This window comes from Phyllostomus discolor, chromosome 3 (assembly GCF_004126475.2).
Source record: "Phyllostomus discolor isolate MPI-MPIP mPhyDis1 chromosome 3, mPhyDis1.pri.v3, whole genome shotgun sequence".
NCBI classification, from domain to species: domain Eukaryota; kingdom Metazoa; phylum Chordata; class Mammalia; order Chiroptera; family Phyllostomidae; genus Phyllostomus; species Phyllostomus discolor.
Window position 1 is genome coordinate 114,199,710 of NC_040905.2, and position 9,341 is coordinate 114,209,050.

At 55.3% G+C, this 9,341-nt stretch overlaps 2 protein-coding genes across 10 annotated transcripts in view; one reads left to right on the plus strand and one right to left on the minus strand.

The window, feature by feature from the left end:
- Positions 1-2,812, minus strand: part of TSC2 (TSC complex subunit 2) — a 36,308-nt gene extending 33,496 nt beyond the window's left edge. The window contains exons 1-3 of one of the 9 annotated variants that reach the window (XM_028527559.2): positions 2,729-2,805; positions 2,021-2,187; positions 238-324 (exon numbers count right to left, since the gene is read on the minus strand). In XM_028527559.2, coding sequence (XP_028383360.1) covers positions 238-324; positions 2,021-2,158 — 225 coding nt within the window. In that variant the 5' untranslated portion in view covers positions 2,159-2,187; positions 2,729-2,805. Of the gene's footprint in view, positions 1-237; positions 325-2,020; positions 2,188-2,627 lie in introns of those variants that run through there. The other 8 variants (XM_028527585.2, XM_036021041.1, XM_028527651.2 and 5 more) reach the window with 8 other exon arrangements.
- A 114-nt stretch (positions 2,813-2,926) lies between these two features.
- Positions 2,927-8,926, plus strand: NTHL1 (nth like DNA glycosylase 1). Its single transcript, XM_028515468.2, has 6 exons — positions 2,927-3,077; positions 4,392-4,630; positions 5,347-5,517; positions 6,470-6,629; positions 8,428-8,533; positions 8,726-8,926. The coding sequence occupies exons 1-6, from the start codon at positions 2,939-2,941 to the stop codon at positions 8,847-8,849; spliced, it is 939 nt and encodes a 312-aa protein (XP_028371269.1). The 5' UTR covers positions 2,927-2,938; the 3' UTR covers positions 8,850-8,926.
- The last annotated feature ends 415 nt before the right edge of the window (positions 8,927-9,341 follow it).

Here is a 9,341-nt window from a genome sequence, read left to right on the forward strand (position 1 = left end):
TAGAAAAGCCTTATTTAATCCCTTTGCTCTCCACCTCCACATATGATTGCTTCCTCTGGGTTGTGGTCAGGGCATTTCCAGAAGTTTCCCCATAACTAAAATGAAAGTTAAATCCCCTAAAGTGGTGCATTATTCATTAGCAAAGTTAACTGTCAACCCTGCTCCTACAAAGAGCCAAATCAGGCTTCTGAACAGTTCACGTGCATCCTTCCAGTAGCCCAACCGAGACAGACCTACCTCTTCAAACTTCTTCGTTTTTGCGACTTCAGAGATCTGGCCTATCACACGAATGCGATTGTTGAGGCCACATTCAACACTCAGTTCCTGGAGAAGGTAAAAGAAGGAAAAGGGGCCTGTGCTCAGGCAACAGGTCTCCTTAACTGCCAATCACTGATCACCCTAAGAACTGTACTTGTATTTCCCACTCTGGAGACTGGTACCAGACCTTTCTGAAAGGAGCAGTTACCAGTTTATTACTCTATTCCATTGAGTGGAAACAGACTTTTTCCTCATCACTGCATTACTTTTTTATTTTTTAAAGATTTTATTTGCTTATTTTTAGAGGGGAAATGAAAGAGAAAGGAAGAGAAACATCGATGTCTGGTGGCCTCCTGTGGGCCCCCTGCTGAGGACCTGGCCCACAACCCAGGCAAGTGCCCTGACTGGGAATTGGACTGCAACCCTTTGTTTTGCAGGCCATGCTCAATCCACTGAGCTACACCAGCCAGGGCATCCATTATTTTTTTGTGTGATAACATTTACATCACATGAAACTCACCATTTTAAACCATATAATTTATCTTTTAGCGTATTTACATCACTTGTAACCACCTCCATAATTACAGAACATTTTCATTACCTCAAAAGGAAGCTTCACCCTGGCTGGTGTGGCTCAGTGGACTGAGCGCCATCCTGCAAACTGAAAGGTCGCCAGTTTGATTCCCAGTTAGGGCAAATGCCCAGGTTGCACACGAGAGGCAACCAACTGATGTTTCTCTCCCTCTCTTTCTCCTTTCCTCCCCTCTCTCAAAAAGTAAATAAATAAAATCTTTAAAAAAAAAAGGAAACCTCATACCCTTTACCAGTCATTTCCCATTGCTTTCTCCACCGGGGGGGCGGGGCCCTGGCAAACGCTTTCTGTCTCTCGGGTTTTCCTATTCTCAACGTTTCATATCAATGGAATCACACACTATGTGGGCCTTTGTGATTGGTTTTTCTCTCTTAGCAGGTTTTCAATGTCCATCCATGTTGCAACATTCCTTTTTTGACGAGTAATACTCCTTCACACGGATGCACCATATTTTGTTTATAGCTGACCCTTGAACAGTGTGGATGTGAACCATGAGGGTCCACTTACAAATGGATTTAAAAAACATGTATTTAAGGAGACTTGATTTGAGGTGGTGAACACACAATACAATGTACAGATGATATATTACAGAATTGTACACCTGAAACTTATATAATATTAAGATAAATTCAATTAAAAAATGAAATTAAAGCAAACTGAGTTTAAGTGGACCTGTGCAATTCAAGTATGTGTTGTTCAAGGGGAAACTCACCAGCTGATGAACATACATCTTGGCTGTTTCTGAATAGGACACTATCAAAGTGCAAAACCTAGACATCTATTCACAGGCAAAGCATGGTGTCAGGAGTGTGGTAGGGGAATTCAAACAGACAAAAAATGAAGACTTCTCACAGGGACTCACAAGTTAATGGTATGCACCTGTCCATAAACCTAATCACCTGTGGAGGCCATGGAATTCAGTTCTCATGTCGTAAAACAGGTTTCCTTGCATCAACATCTAAATACTAACTCATGTGCAGAACCAAGTCACCAAGATTCTGATTTCCTGAATTTCCAGAAAAGATATGTAAGCCTCCGGGGTATTGGGGACAGCAACCCCATGCAGACTGTTCCAGCAACCCATCTCCCACAGCACCTGCTGACAGATCAAACCCAGCCTTCCTCGCACCTCCCAGAGGCCAGCAGGGAAGACACAGGCAGCTCACTCACTTTCAGGATTTCCGCTGTGATGACAAACTCCGTCTGTTTGCCCTCTGCAGACCTGGGATTTGGTCTTGGAGTTCCCAGTCCCAAAAGAATCTTGAACTTCTCCTTCAAGCCTGAATCTTTGCTTGTTGGCTTGGCCATGGTGGGCAGGCACGCACCCAGGGACTCCTCTGTGCGGAGGAAACAGGCATAGAGATCTCAGAAACAACTCCACACAGCTGCCTTGCGGACCTACAGCCACCACGGAACCCTAGCTCTCTGATGGGCACCTTTCCTCCCACGGGCCCTGGGGAGAACTCAACCGCAGCCACATTGTCCTGGCCAAAAATAAACCTGGGAAACGCCAGGCAGCCGCCCCTGAGTCAGTGCATGGGGTGAGGGAGGGGAATTAGGGGTGAAGGTACAGTAGCCGCAGGGCCCAGGAAGCCTTGACGTTAGACATCTCGCTCCTTCACAAGTGAAGGACTCTCGCGGGGGCGCGGAAGCAAGGACCTCCTTTCACCCGCCATGACTTAAAACGACGGAGTGCCCAGAGCTCCACAGTCAGGCTAAGGTGGGCGCGGCCTAGACTCGGACCCCGGACACTGCAGGGTTCGCCCCGCCGCAACACCGAGTAGGCCAGGCGTGGCTGCCTCCCCTCAGCCCCATCGGGGTCGCACCACACCTCGGTCTGGGCCCGTACCAGCTGTCTGGGGGCCGCAGGCCACTCACTCCCGGCCGCGGCCGCTGCGCGCCGGGCCGTCCGGGCGCAGAGCGGGGAGCACACCCCCAGGGCTGCAGGCCGCCGCCGGAAGTACGCACTTGCGCAGCAGACGGTTCACGGCTGCCGCAAGGCTTGCTGGAAGTCGTAGTTCTGAGCTTCCCTTGTCGGAAAGACCAGGTGCGTGTTGAGTCACATGACAGGCCGCGAAGACCGCTGGGATGTGTAGTCCGCAGTTCAGCATGAACTACGTGAGCATGAGGATGGTGACCCGCAGCCAAAGCCGGGGACCTGGGGCTGGGCCCCCGGGCAGTGGGGAGGAGGCCGCGACGATCCAAAGGGGAGGAGAGGCGTCTGCAGGTAGCGCCAAGATCGGGCTGGGGAAAGAAAGGAGAGGAGGGAGGGACGGCAAGGGACTGGGGGCTGGGGTCCCGGGGTGCCCATGAGGGCTCTTAGCCACGCGGGCTAGGACCCAGACGCCAAACGCGGGCGACCTGGCAGTAGCGAGGCAGTTCCTCGTCACCAAGTGCAGTTGCGTTCCCACCTAGCGCCGTATTCCCAAGAGGAAGGGACAGGGTCCACAGGGGATGGTCCCGGGCACTCACACCTCCTCACAGCCTTGTCCTGAAGAGGGACGTTTTCCCCACCACACTAGCCTGCCCTGGGATGTTCCACTTGTGCCAAGCTATCTTGGGGCAGACTGGCCCACTTCTCATTGCTGCTTACCTCTTGGAGAGGTCAGGGACCCAGGATACCCCTAGCCAGAAGTCCTCTCTCCTCTGAGAGAAAACAAGAAGGGGCATGGCCTTTGTTATGTTTATCCTGTAGTCGTTCAGGACTTACTGGGTGCCTACCACGGGCCTGAGCTGGGAAGGAGACTGACAGGGCCTCAGCAGCTTGTCCTATGGTGACGTCTGCAGGATTGGACAGACAGGGATTCCCATAAGCACCCAGGAACCCCAGGGGTAGTCCAGGAAAGGAGACCCGCTAGGGCAGAAGAATGATGGGAGGAACTGGTGCGTGGGTGGGTGGAGGGGCTGGTGCAGGTGACAAGTCAAGCCAGGTAGGAAGGAGCCTCAATGCCAGGACAGAGTTTGGAGTTCATTATGAGTACAAAGAAAAACCAATTAAGTTTTGTTTGTTTTTTTAAGGGAGAGAGGGGGAAGGGAGGAAAGAAAGGGAGAGAAACATTAATGCGTGGCTGCCCTCACACACACACCCCGCACTGGGTACCTGCCCACAACCCAGGCATGTGCCCTGACTGGGAATACAACCATTGACTATTTGGTTCACAGGTTGGCATTCAACCCATTAAGCCACACCAGCCGGGGTCAATGAAGATTTTTAATCAGGAATTGACACAAATTTTGGTCTTACAAAATTCTGTCTGACAGTGTGGAGACTAGATTAGGGGGCATAATGGTGGAGGCTATTACCAGAGTTCTGGTGTGTAAACTTGGACTTGGTGGGTGTGGGGATGGGGGGGAGGCGGGCAGTGGCACAAGGAAGGCTGACCATCACTGGAGTGCGTGCTACAGAGCGCAGAGCACCCCCAGGTGTAGTAGATGATGGACGCTTATTAAAGGAAAGAATAAGAGCTGAGAGAGTGGGTAGGGAAACACTTTATCCTTACCTGTGTTCTCACTGAAAGAACCAAGTGGCATGTTTTTGCAGAAGGAAGGAAAAGCTACCACCCTGTGAAGCGTCAACGGAAGGCCCAACACCTGAATGTAGCCTACGAGGCCTCGGATGGTGAGAAAGGAGAGGGGACCAAGCCACTCAAGGCGCCAAGCTGGGAGCCTCAGGACTGGCAGCAGCAGCTGGCAAACATCCGCACCATGCGGAGTGGGAAGGATGCACCTGTGGACCAGCTGGGGGCTGAGCACTGCTATGATCCCAGAGTACCCCCAAAGGTAGGCAGGGGCCTGGTCTGCTTGGTGACCCCCTTCTGAACAAGATGCTTGTCTCCTTTCAGGCCTGTGGCAGGGCACAACCTGACAGCTAACAGCTCTTGGCTGATACCACCCTGAGATGCACACCTGAGGTCCAGAGCACTGGGCAAACTCGTTTGCCTTACCATGGCCACTCAGCAGGCCAGGGGTACCTGTAGTGTGGGGCCTGGTGCTCTGACTGCTGCCAGCACGGTGCTGGGTCATAAGGGGCATTCAGTAAGTTTGCTGATAGAGAAAGAAGTTTTTGCACTTCCCTGGCCCGGAGCCCAGTCCTTTGACCAGCGTGATTCTAATCCCAGCTCTGCCACCACTGACTTAGGTACATGCTCTTTGGGCCTCAGTTTGCTTCTTTGTCACGTGGGTGGTAGCATCATTCACACAGCAGTGACTGTACAGCTAATGGCTGCTGCACTGACATTGTGCCAGGTGCAAGCCTATGTGTTGTAATGATTCATTAAGCCTCACAGTGATTCTGAGAAGCAGGTGCTATCATTGTCCCCATGTTATAGATGAAAAGTAGGCCCAGGCCAAACTCTACACACCTTCCCCACATTGGCCAGGGCGGGTAGGAGGCTGACAGCCCATACATTCCCAGGTAGGTAAAGGGCTTGGCTGGGCCTGGCCCATAGTGAGCACCCAGGACCCACCACCATTCTCATCCTTGTCACTGAGAGCAGGTGCGGAGGTACCAGGTGCTGCTGTCATTGATGCTCTCCAGCCAGACCAAAGATCAGGTGACAGCAGGTGCCATGAAGCGGCTACAGGCCTGGGGCCTGACAGTGGACAGCATCCTGCAGACAGACGACATCACGCTGGGCAGACTCATCTACCCTGTGGGCTTCTGGAGGGTGAGCCTAGCCTGTGGTGAACGTGGCTGGGGTTGCCCCTGGCCTGGAAAAGACATCAAGTGGCTGGGGCTGGGGGGCTGGGGGGGCAGCTGTCGGGGTGCAAGAGACCAGGTTAGACATTTCTGACATTTCTGGCCACAGGTGTCTGGATGAATGTGAGTTCTCACTGGAGCCCCCCGCCCCTCTGAGCAGCCCACAGTGGGCCAGGCAGTGGGGCCTCCAGTGTAGGCCCTGGCGCTCCTTGGCCTTTCCTGTTTGTAGCCCACCCCTTCCTTCCTCCACCTCCCCGCCCAGCTGCCCGGCCCTTCCTTTCCTCGCTGAGGCTGCCCACCCATCATTCCCTTTGTTTACTCTAAGCCTCCCTGGAGTGTGTCACCCCTTCCCTTCCAGAGTCCCAAGCGGCCACAGCACAGTTTTTTAGGTGGGCAGATCTGGTGAAAGTAGCTGGTGGGTGTGGCTGCTTCCTTTAGGCAGTGGTGTGGGTTGCAGTGTGTCAGATGGGTTTTAAATAGCCCTGTCTGCTCAGGCACAGGATGGGAACCACCCAGCTGGCCTGGCGGCTAGCAGGGAACCCCAGGCTCCAGCCTTCCTTCCTGAAGTCCCAGGTGCTACTGAACCCAGCTCCTGGTGTGGCTGGCCTTGCTTAGCCTGCCTGGTCTCTGGGTGTAATAAAGGGGCAGGAGGAACCCAAGCTGGACCCCACAAGCAGGTTACTGGCCCAGACAGGTGGGAGGGAGGGGTGCTTGCCTACACTGAGCCACCCTCAAACTGCCTGCTGCCTTTGACTCATTCTTACTTCGTGGGGGGACAGGAGCAAGTAGGTGCCTCTGAGTATGTCCTGGGCAGGTGACAAGCAGCTTTAGGCACCTGTGGTTCCTCTTTGGCCTTGTCCTTCCAGGTTGGACCTACCTTCTACCTCCAGGACTAACCCCCCCTTCTCCCCATCTCTCAGAACAAGGTGAAGTACATCAAGCAGACCAGCGCCATCCTGCAGCAGCATTATGATGGGGACATCCCCACCTCTGTGGCAGAGCTGGTGGCACTGCCAGGTGTCGGGCCCAAAATGGCACACTTGGCCATGGCTGTGGCCTGGGGTACTGTGTCAGGCATCGGTGAGTGGTATGTCCCCACGAGGAGAGTGGGACCAGCTCTGAGCTTACTGACCGTTCTCAGGGTTCCCCACAGCCCGTGACCTGTGATCCCAGCTTGGGTCTCATCTATAACTCAGCCCAAAGGGTCAGAAGGTGTTCCCAGCACAGAGCTAGGCCTGTCTTGCCCTGAGATGAGTACCAATGGCAGGAGCTCCCATTTGCTGAGCACCTACTTTGTGCTGGTCTCTGGTGATAGACTCAGGGACAGACTTGGGGTCTGTGCTACCTGAGGAAGAGAGACGTTACACAGTCCTTACTGGTGGGGTAGAACCATGATGGGGTGTGCACCTGGGAAGACTTCCTGAGGAAGTGATAACTCAGCCCAGAACTGAAGTGCAGGGGGCTGGGGGGACAGGGAGTGGGGGCCATGAGGATGAAGTGTGCTCCAGGCAGGAGAACAGCATCTGCAAAGTCACGAGGTGGTAGAGGGGGGCAGAGGCAGGGGGCTCTGGGATGAGTGTGGGCAGATTGTGGTGGCATTGTGAAGGCAGGAGGACCCGGGGAGAGGAGGCATGGGGAGGAGGAGCTGGGGTGGAGGAGCCCCTTGCTGGAATCCCTTCCAAATCCAGGCCAGGCATCCCAGCATCAGAGGATTGTGTGTGGAGACAGACCCTGGGTCAGGTGCAGCAGCTGTTTTCTAAGGCTTTGCCCAGAGTTAGGGCTTCTGAGGCCCTAGAAGCAGGCCCAGCCAACCCAGAAACCAAGGCATGACCTGCGACCTCTCTGTGCTCCCCAACCCCATGGCTTCTCTGGGACGCATACAGGGGGAGCTTGGAGGGGGTAGGGACACCCCCAGCTCCTGCAGCTTGTGAAGCCTGCCCCCTGGGGTGGGAGCCTTTTTCTAGCCCTGCCTGTGAGTAGAAGGGCAGCTAGGGGTGGCAGCCCCAGAGAGCCAGAACCGGGTCAAGGAGGGGCTAGGGCCCCTGCAAGGAGGGACAGAGCCTCCTCAGACTAGGGCTCCTGAATATGCCAGCCTCTCAGCAGATACTTGAGCTTATCTAGGCGGCTGTCCTTAGCTGCTCTTTTCCAGGAGTGGTCTGACCCATCTGTGGTGAAGGGCCCCCTGCCTGCTGCCTGACAGGACAGGGCTTTAGGGATAGTAGACGCAGCAGACAGGAACATCAGAGTGTCATCCTTTCTGGCTGTGGGCCCTGTCACCTGTAGAGAGACCCTAGGGAGAGTAGGACTTGCCTCCCAGGGGCTTCCTCAGAAGCCCCTTCAATGAAAAAGCTGATCTCAGCTCTGCCACCCCACCTGGGTGACCTTGGGCAAGGCATGTGACCTCTCTGAGCTTTGGCCAAAAAGCAGGGGAAGCAGTTGACCTCCTGGACCAACCCACAGGAGGTATGGTGTGGTGTGACCCTAGGCTGGGCCTCTGGATGACAGCAGTCACCTCCATGGTCCAGGTGGATGACAGCCACAGCTGGCCTGGCTGCGCATCCCACTGTGTCCTTTACAGGTGCTGCCTCTGCAGGCAATGGCCTCACACTGGCACCCACTGTTCCCTGCACCCCAAATGAGGGCCCAAGTCCTCTGGGTTCTGGCTACAGCCCCTGTCCAGTAATGGGGGTGGCCTGGTGACCCACTGTCATGTCTGTGACCAGTACTGTGCAGTTCTGGGCCCTCCTCAGACACTCCATGTGGAAGGCCCCGGAGACTCAGGCCCCCCCGCCCAACCTGGGCTAAAGGTGGGACCATGGGCAGGAAAGGGCTGGTCTGTTAGTGTGACCCACATTCACTCTGCCCTGTCTCCCAGCAGCAGTGGACACACATGTGCACAGAATTGCCAACCGACTCGGGTGGACCAAGAAGATGACCAAGTCCCCAGAGGAGACCCGTGCAGCCCTGGAGGAATGGCTGCCCAGGTGCTATCACAGGGGCAAGACGAGGCCCCCCTCCCCCCCTCCCCCCCTCCCCCCTCCCCTCTCTCCCCCCCCCTCTCTCTCTCCTCTCTCCTCTCTCTCCCTCCCTCCCTCTCTCTCTCTCTCTCCCTCTCTCTCTCTCTCTCTCTCTCTCTCTCTGTCTCTCTCGGCACTCACTCATTCTCGCCCCCACAGGGACATGTGGAGAGAAATTAACGGACTCTTGGTGGGCTTTGGCCAGCAGATCTGTCTACCTGTCCGACCACGATGCCAGGCCTGCCTCAACCAGGCCCTGTGCCCGGCTGCACGGGGACTCTGAAGGCCATGTCTGTTTTGTGACTTTGCTGGAGAGCTATAGCCTGTTCATAATAAAGTTTGGGGGTTTGCAATAGTAGGGCTCCAAATTCTGCCCTTGGTAGGGTGCGTGGGTTTTGTGTTCCGTGTCTGGAGCGGGACTGTCTGGGAGGCCAGGATGTGCACGTGATGATCAGGGCTGCGTACACTGCGGGTGGGGGTGCAGGAGCCCAGACTGAAGAAGCAGATCGTGCAAGCCAGCTGTAGCCTGCCACTGGGAAGCCTGCTGGGGACGCTGGGGACCTAGGCTTCCTCCCTCCCTCAGCAGCTGGCCGGGGGCCCAGAAACAGCCCCTTTCCTGAACTTGGTGCCCCCTGAGAGCCTCGCCTCTACCAGGAGGCCCCACCCCCAGGGCTTATTGAGCCACTGGGCCTCCAGAAGAACACCAGGAGGCCCAGGCACTGTGTCACAGAGCACCAAGCCTGACCTTTGTGTACCTGCTGGGGGGTTGGGAGCC

Coding starts and splice junctions, on each gene's coding strand:
- NTHL1 (XM_028515468.2), top strand. CDS start 2,939: ATGTGTAGTCCGCAGTTCAGCATGAACTACGTGAGCATGAGGATGGTG. Junction 6,630..8,427: donor GGGTACTGTGTCAGGCATCG/GTGAGTGGTATG, acceptor GTCTCCCAGCAG/CAGTGGACACACATGTGCAC. Junction 8,534..8,725: donor CTGGAGGAATGGCTGCCCAG/GTGCTATCACAG, acceptor TCGCCCCCACAG/GGACATGTGGAGAGAAATTA.